Below are 18872 nucleotides of genomic sequence, written 5' to 3' on the forward strand. Positions count from 1 at the left end.
CACAAAAGGATTTTTTCACTCCACCCTAGTACCTACCTCATATAAAAAATTGTCATTTAGGTAATCAAGACTAGGATTATTGGTATGTGTACTTAAATAAAACATTTCTTTAAATAAACAAGATTTATTAATTTTTCTTAAGTTATCAACCAGATTTTGACAACCCTAAGGCCTATAAATTGCTTGTATGAAAAGAAAAAAAGTTTGGCGGGTAAATTTGCCCAATCGTTTTTAGACGAATATTTTATTAGTTAGCCATTGAAAATATGCTCAAACGACAATTTTGCCCTTGAATTAATAATTCAATAGAGTTGTTCTTAGACAAGAACGTCATATGAGCTACAGTTCAACAAATAATGGTTGCGGGCAAACATGGAGAAACATGCAGGTAATTTTGCCTGCCATCAAAATTTTTCATTGCTTGAAATCGCATTTAAATATGACTGAATTAACAATTGTAACCCAATACAATGATTACCAAGGTCATTCTTCGTAATTAAAAAGCAAAGCGTAACTTACATTTTTTTGAAGAAAATCAACATAATTGTAAAAAAGCGGGCAAAATTGGACGGTTTCGCGGTACTCATTTAAATTTTCAAATCTTTCATTGAGTGAAAAAAAGGTAGTGTCCAAAAGGCTGTAGAAAAATTCAACTTCAAATTTCTTTTTTGGAGGAGTTATAGGCTCATCGTGGGCCACGTTTACGAGTTTGTCGCTAGATTTAGGAACTTTACGAGTAAGATGGACTCGCTCGATGAGCGAGAGGATAAAATGGGGCGCCTGCGGCGCCCTGGGCGGTTGCCCAACCGCGCCCTACCCTAACGCCGCTACTGTCCACAATGATCCACCACAGTGTCCATGGGAAACCAGATCAGATATTGTCTCTAGATAGTATTTTTTTATAGCTTTAATTTTATTTAGTTGTATTTTATTTAAATTCTATCTGTATATATTATAAAGAAATGTATTTACCTTAAATAATTAAATAAAACGAAAACTATTGTTCCGTGGAAAGTGAGATATTAAAAAATTGTGCTATCTGTAGCACTCTGAGCACTCTCTGAGGCAGTGGCGTTTTCGAAACCAAATTTCTAGTGAAGCTCCAATCCTACTATATACCCGTACTTCTATCCATACCAACCGAAAAATAATATTTCGATAATTTATTAAGCGCCTCTATCGTAAAAAATCACTTTAAGAGCACTGGTATTCAATAATAGTTATTGTCAATAGCAATTACTGGCTTTTTACAGGTATGTATATTTCTGTATGTTTATATATATATATACCTACCCATATAGGTATATATATATATTTAAAAGTTGTAAACGATACTTAAAAATCAAAAGTATAAGTACCTTTAATAAAATTAGATATCAATACAATACAATAATATAATGTTTCATGTATGTATGCATTCAACAGGTAGAAAAAAGTGCTTATAAGCATTTAGTAAAAGAAAAAATGCACTTAAAAATGGTAAATAAAAAATGCAGTAATTCAAACATGTCAAAAAATTAGTTCCTCAGATTACAGCCATCACCAAATAATTGATTTTATAAAATTAAAAGTAAAACAAATAAATATTATTTTAGTAAATATTATTTAAATTTGCTTGTAAATATTATTTAATTTTGCTTTCTATAGCAAATTAAATTTAGATCATAATTTCAGTCATTCCAAACATATTCTTTCTGAGAACCGACTGAACTTCATCCCACATTCAATAAACGAGTCTAATTTCACCATTTCCCACTCTTACCCCTTTCTGTTCATTGTTCAATATCCCGTTATCTTCCGGAAGCAATTAGCAGAAAGTTTGCTACAGAAATTACAGAATCTTGACTTCGAGTTATATGCCTATGTGGAGTTGTCGAGTGGAAAATTAAATAATGTATCTGCAGTTACGTGCTTATTATGATTACCAATCACTATAACATAACATCGTAAAATTAACAATATCTTTATATATGCAATTCCTCTGTACGTGTGATGTCACTGAACTCCTCCCAAACGGCGTAATCGCTTTACGTGCGGTTTTCAAAGAAATATAGATCTTTGTGCTGCGCGTGTTCGTAGATATTAAAATCTTCAATCTGATGTGTAAAAAAGAAGCTAGGAGCATAAATGTTTTATTCATCGATCTACCAGGGTTGCATTCGAGGAGAATGCACATATGAAAAATGGAAGGATGTTGTTTGTTTGTGTGTGAAAAAAGTTTGTTTTTTAATGTTAACAAACAGCATTCATTTTTTGTGGATCTCAATCAGGTTCTTTCTTTAAATTCCTTATTATTTCTACCCATTTCTTTGTTTTTACTGGATTTTTGGTAATACTAAAATAATATTTACTTACATTCAACACATTTTTAAAAATCGTATTCGTACATACCCCTCTGTTGGTGAGAAGAATGGAGTTTGACATTTGCAAAAATAATGCCATCTTTGAAAAATATTGATCTTATGTTTCGGAATTCGACCATAAACAAGTACCTACTCGTACTTACTTAAATTCAATATTTGAATATGAACAAATTTTAGTTTGGGAACTCAATCACAAAACAAGTACCTAGCAGGGGCGAATGCTCCTTATAATCGATTACATGCAGCTTACCATATTTTTTTGACATTGTAAGTAATGTTTTATAATACTGTAGTATTATTAGGAAAAAACACATCACGAAAAAAGTATATTACTTTTCTTGGGTAGGTAAATTCATATCATATTCCTTTATTCCATACAGCGACCAGTTGCGCCTCTATTGGCCAAAATTATTACTACTGGATTACACGAGATTACTCTGCTCACTTTAAAATCACTAATTCGAATACGTCTTTAACCTAAAACTTTAGAATCTCGTTCGAAAAATTACAACAATATTTTGAGTTTGTCCAAACTTTTGTAGACAAGGACTGGATTCAACTCCCTGGGGAGCTGCCTATATTAACATATTACAACAGAGATGAAGAACATTTAAGAGAAGGTAATATAGAAGTCCAGGCATCTACAGGGCTTATGACCTGTTAATGGCTGGTTTAAATGGCCATTTTACACAATGTGTAACATTCACCATTCTGCCTATATTTGAACATCTATATTCCTTCAATTCTTTCATATGTTGATGTTTGTGAAGTTAAAGAGCTGAAACCTTGTTGATAAATTACCTGGTCCATGAAGAAGTATAGAAATTGAAAAAAATAATATAATCAGGCGTTGCCTAGTATGTAGGTGAAATAATTCAATTAGTTGAATCTCACCTGCATAAATAAAGGTTTCAGTGTTTTTTTTTTCGTTCTTTTTATGTTTTTTCTAACTTCTGCTTGCAGAATTTTAAATTGTTGGGTAAATGATGGAAAGTATTGCATTTTTTTATACAGTTGGTCTCTTGTTTTAATTTAGTCATATATTTCTTTTGTCACCCAGCCTTCTTTAGTTGAAGTTGTATAGTTTTTAATGGTGATTTTTGTGCTTTGTCTCGTTTCTTTTTGAATTATTTCTTGTAGTTCCTTGAAACTTTCAATGTTGAGATGATTTGTTATTTTTTTTATGTTTTCTTTAAGTTTTGCATAGTCAATTTTTTTAGAGGCATACTTTTGTGGGCTTTTTTTGGGATTGTTTGGTGGTATTTTCAATTGTATGTCTATTTGTCTGTGGTCACTTAGTGGGGTGTCGGTAAGGTAAACTTCTATTTTCTCTTTTGGTTTTATATTTGTGTGATCTATTATTGAATTTTGTCCTCGTTGGTTTTTTCTGGTGTATTCTTTGTCAGTTTTTCGGTTGATAATTTTTAGGTTTTTGCTTTTGAGCATATTTATGTAGTCTTTAACGTCGTTATGTGTGTCTAGTAAATTAATGTTAAGGTCTCCGATAATGATGCTTTTTTCAGTTCCGTGACTATTTAGTGTTCGGTCGAGGTAGTCGATGTAGTCTTTTATTTGATTTTTTCCAGGTTGCCTGTAAATTGCATATATTGTGAGTTTTGGGTCTATTACCTGTAATTTAATGATATTGTTTTTTTTCCTCATATGCTTCGCTATTTTCTAATTTAAATTCGTGTTGATTATCTATATGTATGGATACTCCTCCTCCTTTTCCATTTTTGCATGAGTGCGCTGCTTCGTAGTTTTTTATTTTGTATGTGTTTGTTTCATGTTCTTGCAGCCAAGTTTCAGTGAGTATAATTATGTTTGGCTTAATTTTCATGTTTGCTATATGCATGTTAAGCTCATCTATTTTCGATTTGATTCCTCGGATATTAAAGTATAGAATTTTCATGTTACTATTTTTTTCATGTCTTATCTCCCCTGAATTTAATCTAAAAAATCTGTTTTCCGTTTTACTGCCTATATTTTTCTTTTATAGGTGGGGCAGTCTATGCTCCATGATGAATGATTATCATTGAGCTGGAGCTTTAGTCGGTCGTTTACTTTTCTGCAATTTATGCATTTATGGTTGTTTGCTTCAGTGGTGCATTCACTATAACTGTGATTGCCTACGCACCTAGAGCAGGACTTGTTGCTTTTGCAATGCTGGGCCTTGTGATTATATCCATTACATTTGTAACAACGTAGTATAGAGAAATGTGAGTATACTGAGCACCTATCCCATCCAATGTTGATTTTTTCGTTCTGAAGCATCTTTTCATACGTCTTTCCGTCTACTTCCAGAAAAACGACAAAATATGTTTCATCTTTACGACTTTTCATCTCTTTTATATACTTTACTGAAATTTTACTATTTGTTTCAAAGTTATTTTGGATTTGGATTTTTTCCTCAATCTCTTCTGGAGTGAGTTTTTCGGTTAGGCCAAAGATCTTTAAAATTGTTTTTTTCTTTTCTGGAATTTTTTCACATTTATCTCCGAATTTTCTTCTTACTTCTTCTCGCATAGTGATTGTTTCTTCTTATAAAAAGTGTGAGGAAAATTTGAGCGAAACACAATTTGGTTTTAGGAATGGATATGGCACAAGAGAAGCTCTCTGTTGTATTCAATTGCTTGTTAAAAGATACCGCGACTTGATCGTAGATGTATATGCATGTTTCATAGACTATGCCAAAGCTTTTGATAAAGTGCGTCACCAAGAACTTCTAGAAATTTTAAAAGTAAACAACCTAGATTCTAAGGATAATTGGTAACCTCTACTGGCATCAAAAAGCTACAGTGAAAGTGGACGATGAATTGACATCGGATTTAGACATACGTTGAGGAGTCCGGCAAGGATGCATTCTGTCTCCTCTCCTTTTTAATATGCACTCGGAGCCATTTTTAGAAATGCGCTAAATGAAGTAACAAACGGCATTAGCATAAATGTACAAATTATAAACAATATCCGTAAGCGGATGTTACTGTCCTTTTAGCAGATAGTATGGAAAGCCTGCAACTATTATTGGACAAAGTTCACACAGCAAGTTTGAATAAAGGGCTAGAGATGAATATTTCCAAGACTAAATGTACGGTAATTCGGAAAAAGCCACAAACTTTCCCAATGACTTTAAAACTTTGAACGCAGGTTATTGAGCAAGATCATCAATATAAATATTTGGGATGCTGGCTGAATGATAAATGGGATCACTTGCAAGAGATCAAAGTCAGAATAGAGATGGCGCGAGACTGCTTTTTCAGGATGCGTGACCTTCTTTGCAGTAGAGACTTTAATTTAGACCCCCGAATGCGCATTGTTCGATGTTACGTCTTCTTAGTACTTTTTTACGGCGCCGAAACGTGGACACTCAACCAAAACACTTCAAAAAAGATCGAAGCCTTTGAAATGTGGTGCTACAGGAGGATATTCTCCTTGGTGGATATAGTCCGAAACGATGATGTTCTCCAACGGATGGAAAAAGATAAAGGGGTACTGAATACCATAAGGAAAAGAAAACTTGAGTACTTTGGGCATGAGATGAGAGGCAAGTCATTCTACAGGGAAGGATTGAAGGAAGACGCAGTGCAGGTAGAAGGCGCATCTCTTGGCTTAAAAACTTACGCGACTGGTTCCATTGCAACACTCAGTGTTTGTTTAAGGCAGCTGCCAACAAAGTAAGAGTCGCAACGATGATTTCCAACCTCCATCGGGGAGAGGAACCATAAGAAGAAGAAAAAATATGGGTTGTGTACCAAAAATTAACATTATTTTATATACGTCCTCTTACCTTGTATGAAAAAATGGTTGCACGTAGTCTTATCTGGCATAGTAATAAGGGTACAAAAATATTTTTTTAAATATTGTTCACTTATTCGAAATATATTATTTTGTTTTCGAAAATGTTGTATTTGCATATGAATATAATTTTTGGTAGGTTTTTTCATCACAAAATTGATTAAAATTAAAAGTTTGTTAAGTGCGCGCTCTTTGCTCGCTTTATCCAACACAAACCCAGCAATAATGATTGTATTTGAAATAAAATAAAATAGGATAGTAACAGACGGTAAGAGATAAACATGAGCAATAAAAAAGAAAAGTAACACTCAAGTAGTGAAAAATTACAGATATGTTCATGATATTATGTACATTTGCTTCATTTAACTGGGCACTAGCGCTGGGCATCTAGGAACGCACGCGCACGCGCACGCGCACGCCTCCATCATCATGCGCACGCCGATGTAGCCGATTATTACGATAAATTCCTATGATTTATTCATCAAGGCATTTAGAAAATCAGAAGTACGCATAAATGCTGACTTTGTAGTCTAGGATTCTTCCAATAAATAATTATTACACGACTTAGTAAAACAATCCTATTTCAATGACAAGCGATTGAGTTGAGAAGCGATACAATGATTTGATACTTGTTACTTGTCACTCACTCGAGTAACCGGAGAATCTGCTCAGATAACACGTCTCGCTGTGACTTCCTGCGTTCCTACCGGCGCGGCGCGGCGCTCATTATTACGGTGTCATTAGGAAGAGAGTCGAGAGGAAATGCTAAGAAAATAATGTACGCTACTTTGTATATAAAGGTTGGCTGTCTCCGTCGGCGCCTTACTGCACGCTGCACGCTGTCCGCGTATTGAGGTAACACTGGTAACAGCGAGTCACGCAAAAGCCAGAACGCCATCTTCTAGTTCGAGGTTTGTCGAGATACGATACCACCCGCGGTACGACGATGCATTCTTTCAAAATGACAGTAAGTATCAATACTCAATACCGACCCTGGCGAAGCTATGAAGCGAGCTATTTCATATTTACATCCGTATGTAATGTAATATTTTTATATTCAACTAATGTAACTAATGTTTGCTTGATATAATAACTTATCGAGTTTTTAACGTCTACCGGTTTCGAGACGTAACCGTCTCGTCGTCAGGATTCTCATTAGATTAACGGGTAACTACTAAAATAAAATACACCGCCAGCTTCACTGTAGTAGACGAGCCATACCTAGTAGGTATTCACGAAATATTTTACTACGTTAAAAGTGATTACCCCTAAACCGTTTGTTCCAAAGTTGACTCAACTTTTGTAAAACATATTGGTACTTTTATAAATATGAGGATTCGGTTCTGGCTATAGCTTAAATAAATATAAGCGCTCCTCGCCTTTACCTCGATATGAAAATGAATTAAATTAAACAGTTAGTCCCGATTTTTTAAAATCAACTTGGAGACACTTCGGCTCATAATAGGAGCTAGAGATTTGCAAAAAAAAACATTTGTAGGTAATATTACTAATATAACTTTGCATTCACAAAATCCTCGAGCATTTAATCCCAAAACCGGCGCATAGGATTCTCGTTTTTGAAAATCTCAAATATCTCAGAAACTTCAACAGCAAGCTTAAAAATAGAATGTCCTTCACCACGATGCCCTATCAATTGACACGAAATATACATAAAACTGCATACACAATCCTAGTAATCAACTAATTAGCATCGTCAATTTTTACCCGCTTTTCGGAACTGGTAGGTAGCGATTTTCTAAGTGTAATAAATAAATAATAAATTACGAAATAATAATGTGCCGATCCTTGATCGGTAGTGGTCAGCGCGTTTGCCTACCATGCCAGAGGTCTCAGGTTCAATGCCCGACATGAAATATTTATTTAAAAAGGTCTTTTCACACTAGAATATTTCATAGTCCCTGGACTGGCACCTGAAACGTAAGACTGATCATCTTACCTTCATGTAACACAAAATAATCAAGACATGCTGCGATCGGTGTACCAATGAAGTGCCCTATGCACCATTACATGCGAAAATGGAATGAAGAAGAAGAAGGATCCTCGATCAGCACAGCACAAACTATGGTACTATTATATATATACGCGATCTGGCCTTTTTGTTTCAAGTCTTTCTAGATTTAAACAATCACTAAGGTGGACTAGATCTCGTTAAATTACTTAATTTTTTGTCTTGGCTTTAATTTTCTTTTGTTGTATTTTATTTCAACTACAATTTTGAGTGTATACTTTACATGTATAAAAAAGAATAAACCTTTTTACTGTTGTTAGATGGACCAAACAAGTACGTAAATAAATAATAAAACTATCAAGCAAAGTAAAAAATTAAAAGAAAATATTTTTACGTATCGTATTATCAGCGCTATGATTTTTTAAAGTGTTGTAATTTTAAAATTCGGAAAAACTAATGTCGTCGTTCGAAGTATTCGTTTTTATTGCAGTCATTTTTCTATTTTTTTTCGTATAATTTCAAGTAACTTCGCCGTACAATTTAATACTCTAATTTTTACCGCGCTTAAGAAAACATTTTTATATCTGATTCCCGTAGCACTGAGCTTCCCCATTTACGAAATATGTCTCAAATTATAATACACAAGATATACGCAAATTTGAAATGAAGAATTGTGTTCACATTTCATTACCCACCTATAACGATCACGCCTTTACGCTGTCCCGGAAATTCAGGTTGAATATATCCCTCGCATTGCCTTCATTAAGAAGTTTATGCATGATTTTTTTTCTACATTAGTGTTCACGACAGTACAATAAAAGCTCCTCTCCGTCCATCGGCTTCCGTTTCTGGTCTTCCCTTTCCGGTTCCCGTTTTCCCCTCACCAAGCCCTGTCCTGTCCACCTCTTCCTTGGTCTGTCTGATCTTGGCTTCTACCATTAGGGTATCCACGTGGTAAGGTTAGGTTAGGTTAGTCCAGGACGTCGAGAACCCGACGCCTTGTAAAATAGGCAAGCGTGGTTAAGGATCCGCAGTAAATGGCCTAGCCAACCGTATCACCTCCGCTTGACGACAGTTGTCACCGGAGTTTGCTGCGTCCGTTCTCTTATTGCTTCGTTCCTCACAAATTCAAACCATTGCTCGCCAAAGATTCTTATGTATTTTTTACATTCATCAAACAACTTTTAAAATATATTATAATTGATTGAAAAGTCTAACATACTCGTATAAATTAATTAAATTAATACATTTGTTTAATTTTGTAGGTACTTTGGATATTTCTAATGACATTAATGTCAGTTATTTACACAGTGACGGCTTTACCACAAAGCTTTGAACAGTGAGTACTTTTTTTTTAAATACGCTATTTTTTTGTGTTTTCCTTTAAATTCTCCTTATGTTTTAATCGTGTCAAAAATAAATGAGAATAAAACAAACCTTTGGTAATTGTTATACCATGGAAATAGATTAATGCTTAAATACTATTTTTAACTTGATATAAAAGAAACGAAGAACTTTGTATAGAATTGAATATAAAAGTCGAGGCATATTTACAAGGCATAAAACGGTAAGATGGTAAATGAAATGAAATTATTAACATATAAACAAAGAATATTTTACAATACAATGATATTTGTTCATAAAATTATAAACTCTAATAAAAAAACAGAATTTTGGAAAAAAAATGATCGGAACCAGCATGAACACGATCACAATACTAGAGAAAAGAACAAAATTAGACTTCCATTTAGGAAAAAGGCAAAGTCACAAAATTCAATTTTATTTAAAGCAATTAAAAAGTATTACGAAATGGAAAAAAATATTTATGAAGAAAAAAACTTATCAAATTTTAAAATAATGGTCAAGACATATGTGATAAACAATTTATAAATTAAATATATTTGCAATGTTATTATTAGAACACACATAACAATATGTATGATATGTGTGCCCTACTTTAAGATTTAAATAAAATAAATAAATAAAACTTGTTATTCTTCGCCGTTCTCTCGCTGTCCATTCGTTCTACATGTCCAAACCAGCGCAGAGCTCCTTTCTTGATTTTGTCGATAATGCTTGTCTTAGCCTTACATAATGTACGGATCTCAACATTTGTGCATTTATCGTACATAGTTTTACCACACATTCGCCCGAGAGATCGCATTTCGACAGCATTCAGCCTACTTTCATACCTGTTTTTCCAAGTCCATACTTCGCTCCCATACATCAGGGACGGGACCAGGACTCCGTTGTGACATGCCAATTTTGCCTCTTGTGACAAGCATTTTTGCCAAGGTCGATTTAAGTGCACCGTTCACTCTGTTCCCGGCGCTCACCCTCCTTTCAATATCTTTCTCAGTCATTCCATCCCTAGTGAACATACTTCCCAGATACACAAATTCCTCTACTTGTTTTAGTATAACTTCATTCACAGTGATTTCACATTTAGTCATACTTTCATTTCTTTCAAAAACCATCACATTCGATTTATCGACATTCATCAGCAAATCGCTTCTCTTGCATGCATCGTAGACCTTTGTTACCAAGAATTGCAGTTCCTCTTTGTTGTTAGCAAGGAGTACAGCATCGTCAGTATACAAAAGACAATTGACATTTAAATCACCCATTTTTGCTCCCATTCTTAAGCCTTTCAGTTCTTTCATGCAGTTATCGATATACACGTTGAACAGCCATGGTGACATAACACATCCCCGCTTCACTCCTTTATGAATGTCAAACCACGATGTGTATGATCCGTTTACCCTAACTTAACATATGCTGTGCTGTCTTTATACAGAGAAGAAATAGCACGTGTTAGATTTCCGCTTACTCCGTACTCCGATAACACCTTCCATAATTTTTCTCTGTCAACTCTATCAAACGCTTTTTGCAGATCGACAAATGCGCAGAAAAGCTTTTGGTTTTTAGCAAGAAATTTCTCTGTCATGTTTCGTAAAGCAAATATTTGATCCATACATCCTCTTCCATTCATAAAACCGCTCTGAATATCCCACACTCTATCCTTTGTAACTTTTCTTACTCTCTCAATCAGTATTCTTCCATACATTTTGCCAACAGCGCTCAAAAGGCTGATTGCTCTATAATTTCCGCATTCTACTCTTGAACCTTTTCCCTTGTATAGAGGCATAACAACGGCCCTTCTCCAGTCTGGAGGAGTGTATTCTTCCTCTAAACATCGGTTGAAAAGTTTGTGCAGCCATACAAAAATTATTTCACCACCCGCCTTTATAAATTCTTTAGCAACATTATCAAAACCTTGCGCTTTTCCATTCTTCATATATTTGGCAGCAATTCTTATTTCTTCCATTCTTATCTCTGTCGTACCATCATATGCATTGAAACATTACAAATAGGAGTTCAACATTACAAATTTAAAAAAAAATGCTACTAATAAGCAGCGAAAAAATATTTTTTTTACTGGACAGTATTTCACAGACCCTTTTTACTTTATAAATGTAAAAAAAAAAATATTTCCCTATTGGGCCTCTCGGCATGTTGTGGTGCAAAAATAATTAAATAAATATGATCTATTTTATTTTTCCGTCTATGTGTTATGATCGTTATGTTTATTCGTCCTGACTCGACTTGTGATATTTGGATTGAATCCACTACTATAATTGTTGTGTTATTTGAAAATTCCCAGTAGCCATGTTCGCATCCACGTGCCGGTGATAAAGCACACGCGCCACCACACCAGAACTCTTATCAAGAAGGTTCCCGTGCCTGTTCCTATTCCGGTCCCTCTGCACGCAGACCACCCCGTCAGCAAGTGGCATAAGGCACCTTCCAGCTACCAGGATCACAGGTAAACGGAAATATTTATTGCGGATCTCAAAATATTATTTGCACCCGTGCGAATCTGTGTAAAAAAATGGCGCATAATTAGGACGTTTTTAAAAATTTTGAATTCGCTTTTTTTTTACAACATCAACATTTTTGTTTCTGCACACAGTGGTGTATAAGGCACTGCATTGGTAAACCAAATACAGAATATTTCAACAATATACTACATGAAGGTAAGGTGATCAGTTTTACGCTTAAGGTTCTAGTCCAGCGACAATGAAATATTGCAATTTGAATCGGGTTGTGGTCCTGTGGCGAGTGTTGCTTGTTGAGATCCGAGGTTCGAACCCCACTCTGCCCCAACTTGATTTCCATTTTCTTATAGTGAGTTATTTTAAACTCGTTGAAAATGGCAAGCAATATTGAAATATTTGAGTATTGTAAGAACGCTAATATTTCTCGAATCTAACCCAGGACCTCAAGAAAAGCAGTCGAACGCGCCAACATTTTTGCAACGAAGTGGACATATCTCCACTCGGTTTCCTTATCCGAAATTTTTGAGAAAAGCCATTCATTCGAAAGCACTCGTCCAGGGTTTCGGTTCTATTCAGACACAGAACTGTATTCTTCATCCGCTTGGACACAGAATAATGTATTACTCGTTCAGAACACAATATTATTTTCTCTGTCAAAATCTGAACAGATTTCTCATACAGGTTTTAGTTCTGTAGTTCCTAGTTATACAACTATATTGCAAGAAATAACTCAATAGCTATAGTTTATTTCGAAACAAAAAGTTTACATACATTATTTTCATGATCTCAATTGACTAGGAAGCAGAAATAAGTGGTTCCGGTTCTATCTAAAGTTTTAAGTCTCTCCTGTATAATTTAATATAGATACCCATCCATATAATACAAACAGTTACGCGATCACTTGACAGTTCAATAATATTATAAAATAAATGCGTATAATTCGGAGTATATCACCTGATGCCTAAGAGTGCTCATCTTGCCTTGGTAACAAAAATAATTGATATACGCGGCAATCGAAGTATCGATGCAGTTCCCTACACACCACTGGGTGCGTTTTGGGCTAAGGAAAATAATGATGATCTTCCTATATCACCATATCAGGTACATAACATAAATGACCCTTTTAATGAATTGGCCTTACAAAGTTTGGGGGATTGCTGCGCAGAATTATGACTTCTGATTTGTATGAAATTTTCACCGTCACTATTCGAATCTTCGTCTACTTCTTCTTTTTCAGACTTATTCTCTTCACTGGCAATGGTGGATAAAAGCCTCTTCTAAACGTCTCCATTCCTTCATATCACCTGCTTTTATCATCCATGTTTTAGCGGCTATCGAGGCAATGTCATCGACCTATCTTTTTTGTGGCCTGCCAACACTTTTTCTGTTTGTCCATGGGATGACCCGCCATCATTTCGCTTCGCTGAGTGTTCTGCCCACTGCCATTTTAATTTTGCTGCACGATCCATGATATCCACGACAGCGGTTTGGCGCCTTATTTCTTTATTCCCCTTTCTGTCTCTTAGACATATATCGAGCATCTGTCTTTCCATGGATCGTTGCTTGTATTTTAATTTATAGATTCTTTTATGTGTCACAGACATAGTTTCTAGTCTGAATTGGAATACCTATGTATATTTATTTCATGATAATATGGTGTAATGTTTCGTGTGGTGACGCGTTTCTTATTTACATTAGCGTCTTCACATCCGTTCACACTTGCCCGTGCGGACGATTTCCGCTGTGTCTAGCCATAGTTACCATTTCAAAATGAAGGGTTGCCTGTACAGGGTGCCCAAAATGCCGGATTTTTTCAGAAAAAATCCTGTTCTTCGTGAAAAGCGGTGAATTCAAAAAAATAAATGAGTAGATTCAGATGAGTGTCATGGATACCAAAAGTCAAAAACTTTCCGTTATTTGAAAACCTTATATGACACAATTAAAAATGTTTGTCTCTTGACCTTAAAATTATTGTCAAATGCGGCATACACTTGTCATATGGTAATCCTGGCTGTGTCTGAACTTAGGCTAAGATGCTTTTCTCGCGCATAAGGGCTTCGGGACGATCTTTCTCGTGTCCGAGAGTATTGTGGTGCATTTCTTTGCTATGATTTCAAAATATACAAAAATTTTATTACTTTCTTTAGTCAATGTCTCTTGTCTTATCGTGATGCAAAAAATAAATTAAACATTGTGCCTGCGTAAATGCTAGACTTCCACATTTCCTAATAATTCCTTAATCTCGGTTGAGATATGAATCAAATTAATTTATTTCCTTCATCTCTTGGGTATAAGGAAATTTATGTTTAAAATTTTTTATTTTTTTTTAATTAAGCCAAATATGTAGTATTATAAATGTTTTTAAAAGGCAGAATTGCCGTTTATATTAATAAAATAAATAAAAATAAAATAAATAAAAATCTCCGTTAAGATAATTTGTCTATTTAGATAAAGGATTGAAATTCCTATATTAGTCTTCAAAGATGTGGACTTACTCAAAAATATTCTAAATACATAATAATGTTTAAATTTTCAGGTCCCAAAATCACCGTGATCAAAATTTTGATGATGATTTTTCAAGTTTTGAATAAACAAGAATGATGACTAAGAGCTGGTGAATATACCTAATAATGAATTATCAAAGAAAATACGTATGTGAAACAAGATTAGTTCTTAATAATCTACCTAAAATAAGTATTACCAAAATATGATTAAAACTGACCAAAAATCTAACTTTTGGTAACATGATATTACATATTAAATCATATGATTTTATTTATTTATTTGTTTATTGAGTTGGCGTTTATTTTGAAGAACTTCGCATTGAATTCTAAATATTCAATAAAACACGGATTTGAATATACTAATTTATTACATTTTTATTGAAAAAAAAATGTTTCGCCTTTCTCGGGCATTAGCAAATATTTCAGATTCAAATCAGTGTTTGATTTATTTAAGATTCATATTGTATAATTATATAAAAGGTAAATATCTCAAACTACGAATGCCGATAAAAACATGTGAAATAGTTTAGAAAAAATTAATTGTATTTTCAAAATCAATATGGAGAAATACTTTCATAAATAATTTTAAAAATTAAAATGTTAAAAAATACGTCTTTACAAAAACACGATATGTTTGGCCTAGGTAATTGATTAGATTCCTGACAATTTTCTATTTAAATTTAAACGGTCACAAACAACGTTCTAAATTTTACCGAATGGTGACTTATTAAGGGCGTGGCCAATGCAATGTACCGTTTTCGCCGTAATTTAAAATTTAAAATTATTTATTTATGATGAAAAATAATTTTTGTGCCACTAATAGGTACAAAAAAATCTTTTTTTACTTGACAGTATTTCATCTTTTATTTGTTATTCATTTAAAATTGCAACAAAGATTAAGCGATATTTCCCTATTAACATTGAAATGTCATTGTTTATGCGTACAATACAAGTGTTGGAGCTACTTTTATTTTTTCACATATTTTCAATGTTTTTTTCTTGCATGTTCTTTTTTATATTTGGTTTCCCATGTATTTTTTAAAATGTTTTTTTATATGTAGTAAATATGGTGATATTGACTGTAAAAGTTTAGCATATATTAGTCCTAACTCAACACAGGACTTTGGTTCCATGAAGTTGACACTTGTGTCTCCATAAATGTTAAATGAATATGTTGTGAATAAATAAAAATAAATAAATCAATTAAAAAAATAGCATTTATAACTTATTAAATTACAATCAAACAGCTTGAAGACTTTCTTCTTCTGGTATCCAGTCTGAGACCTGGTGTCGCTCGGCACTGCTCCTGGCGCCTTACTCGACCTTGGGCACTCCGCTTCAGCATTTACATAGTTAAACGCATTGTAGTATCTTTGGTTATCAAGATTAATTGGTTTACCTAAAAACACACAGCAAAAATGTTTTCAGTCGACACAAAAAAAAATCCTTAATAAAATTGATCATTTTGATCATTTTCAATATTTAAAATAACCAAAGTCAATAAATGTAGGAATACAATAAAATTACCATTATACAAAACATAGAAAAGCTTAGTATTGAACATGTTTTATAGGCGCAAAAATAACCGATTTACAATTGATTAAAATATTTAATAAGTCTAGGTTTGCGGGTTTCATTTCATTAGATTAATCCTTATGATTAATAAAATAAATACTGGCAACTAAAATATACAATATGTCACTGCTTAAGTTTTTAAATCATGTTTGGTTTAATTTATACGTTAGTTTTCAAAGGTTTCCTATGAAAAACTAAACCAAACGCCAAATAAAACTCATGTAAAAATATGTATTAAAATTACATTTGATTCACCATAAGTATAAAATTTAATTAGCAAATTATGCGAGAGTCAAACACACACTACCGCTTAAGTTTTGAAAATAATACACTTACTGTATAAACTAATTTATTCTGAAAAGTGTCATTAAAACACCTTGTAGGAAAAATTATGCAATTATCAAAAATACTGATAATATCATATCATGCACCCTAACTTTTAAAACGTATCTTGACATAAATCTCACGTTAATCTCCAAAGGGCGCGGAAATGAAAAGAAACTATACAAATGTTAGAGAATTAAAAAAAAAAAGTGTTATCGATTTAATTAAATGTTCAATATTTTGGAAGTAGAAATTAAGAAAATTTATTACAAAAATCACACAATTAAAAAAATAGTAGGTATGTATTAAGCCATATTTACGTTGAGTCAGTTACTGGCGTCAGTACTGAGGGAAGCGGACTGACTTCAAAATAAATACCGCGAATATTGAAGTCAGCACTGACGCGATAGCGCTGTACTGACGTGAAATCAATTTATACGATAGCGACACCGAGTCAGCATTGACTTGCATTGTGTTTGAAGTCAGTAACTAACTCATTGTAAATCTGCCTTTATGCATTTCAAATACATTTACATTTCCTTGTTACATAATACATTTAACATGTGCGATTTTTATTTCACTTATTGCGACAGCATAATATATTTGGGTAATTTACACCTAATTACTTCATACTTTATGAACACAAAACACGCGTTTAATGTATTTTATAATAATTTTGTAATTGAATTAATTTATTAAACTGTAATATGTATCTAATTAATTTATGCATGACAACACTACTTGTACCTGCCTTGCGATGTATTTACTAAGATAAATAAGAAATACAAATAAAATAGCTTTAATTTTATGTTTCTTTTTTATTCATATCCATTCCCCTTTCTCAGACTGTCAGACTATCCGCTGACTTATGGACCGGCCTTGATATGTTGTCACGTCAATGTCAAAATGTGCCATTGAGAGCAACATTATCTGGCGCAGTCCTTCTCAACAAAATTATTGAAAACAGCACGATTCAGAGTTGTTAATCAAGATAATATATAAATTGCAAAGGTCTTGGATTTCTAAAATCAATGAGTCAATTAAACAATACAGTGCCCTAAGAGTTGCATCGGGGCCAACTAGGGAAGAAGGATGATGTATAAAATACTAAAAAAAATGTCCCTACGGGAAGATGACATTCATTGCTATAGAACAACGTTTATTAATTATACTTAAAGCATGTTATGATTTTGGTTACCCACTTAATCTATGTTGAGACTATGCGGTGGAAACATTTTTTTTTAAATATGTTTATTTTACACGCGAATCATACTATAGTACATTTTTCCTATAAGGTACTCAATACCTAATTAGTAAGTATTTTTCATTTATAATGTTTCATTTTGATATCTGCCCTGTGAATAAAAATTTTCGAATAATCTTGGAATAACGCAATTTCTCTAAAGTATTTTTCGATGAGAAGTTCAGTGTTTTTTTTTTTGCTTTTTATTATTATTCGTTAATTGACTATCAAACTACGTAAAAAAATGAAAAATATTTTTTTATGTATCGTATTATCAGCGCTGTGATTTTGTAAAGTTTTTTTAATTTTGAAATTACTCCGCTCGTGACGTCGCAAGTTCTCGTAGAGTTCTGCTGATTTGTAAGTCGGCTTCCCGGAAACCGGAAATCTATGACAACATTCCATCATTGGTTGATTCGGAAGAATCTGTGACTCAGTTTAAAGTAATTGATTTTTACATTGACGTGCCCCCATCGTTTGGTTTTTTATTATGAAGATAGTTTCTTATGGGAGCTAAGATCATCCAAAAATCCATAAAATTGCCCGGTTTTATCCGCCGTATTTGGACGTGTGGTATTAAAATATGATAAATGATTTTAAAACATGGGAAAGGCACCGACACAGAAAATTTACTTTCTTTTTAAAAAAATAGCAAAATAGGTTCAGCTCTGAGGTGTGGAAAACGGGACAACGAAACATTGATTTTAGTTAGGCATAATTATCTTTTTCGTATAGTATCGGGAAGGCTTTTGCGAGAGCGTGACAGGTAAATAATGTTCAAATACCTATTTATCAAAACTGTCTAGCATCGCATATCTTAAGAGGTTTAAAAGTTAGTTTTTGTTCTTGCAAAATGGCTGATTTAGACATACCACAGTATCCTTCTGGGGTGCGACTTTACTATTGATCCAAGTTCCAATGCAAAATTGTAAACGTATGAAGTTATTTTATTGTAAAATTAGGGATTCCTCCGCATCTTCAGTTGAACGCACCTGGAATATTACGACGCAATGTGGTCAAGCGAGAGAAGGTAAACTGCATCTGAAAAGATCACGTGATCTTGGAAAAGGTCAATATTCGTAAAAAGCGCAGACTTGGCCCATGTCTGTGAACTTGCCCCGACTCGCTAGAAAATCCGTGTTGAGTCGGGGCAATTGTAATTTATTTATTTATACATCAACGGTTCAAAGAACTTTTTACAAAAAATAATAATTTAACGGTAATATTTAATAGAAATAATCACAGCAGTGCACAATAATC

General features: G+C 33.5%; 2 protein-coding genes across 4 annotated transcripts in view; one reads left to right on the top strand and one right to left on the bottom strand.

The window, feature by feature from the left end:
- Positions 1-6979: 6979 nt before the first annotated feature.
- LOC148282630 (uncharacterized) lies at positions 6980-17163 on the top strand. Of its 2 annotated transcripts, XM_088224767.1 has the most exons (5): positions 6980-7125; positions 9393-9466; positions 11792-11953; positions 14503-14580; positions 15718-17163. In XM_088224767.1, the coding sequence occupies exons 1-4, from the start codon at positions 7105-7107 to the stop codon at positions 14555-14557; spliced, it is 312 nt and encodes a 103-aa protein (XP_088080893.1). In that variant the 5' UTR covers positions 6980-7104; the 3' UTR covers positions 14558-14580; positions 15718-17163. The 2 variants fall into 2 exon arrangements, with proteins under 2 accessions (XP_088080893.1, XP_088080892.1); XM_088224766.1 differs by having other exon boundaries at positions 6995-7125; positions 14503-17163.
- LOC148282631 (uncharacterized) overlaps positions 15371-18872 on the bottom strand; it is a 167868-nt gene continuing 164366 nt past the window's right edge. For both annotated transcript variants that reach the window (XM_088224764.1, XM_088224763.1), the window contains exon 4: positions 15371-15869. In XM_088224764.1, coding sequence (XP_088080890.1) covers positions 15670-15869 — 200 coding nt within the window. In that variant the 3' untranslated portion in view covers positions 15371-15669. The remainder of the gene's footprint in view (positions 15870-18872) is intronic.

This window comes from Micrasema longulum, unplaced genomic scaffold, assembly GCF_059751315.1.
Source record: "Micrasema longulum isolate JH-2025_06_02 unplaced genomic scaffold, ASM5975131v1 h1tg000308l, whole genome shotgun sequence".
NCBI lineage: Eukaryota > Metazoa > Arthropoda > Insecta > Trichoptera > Brachycentridae > Micrasema > Micrasema longulum.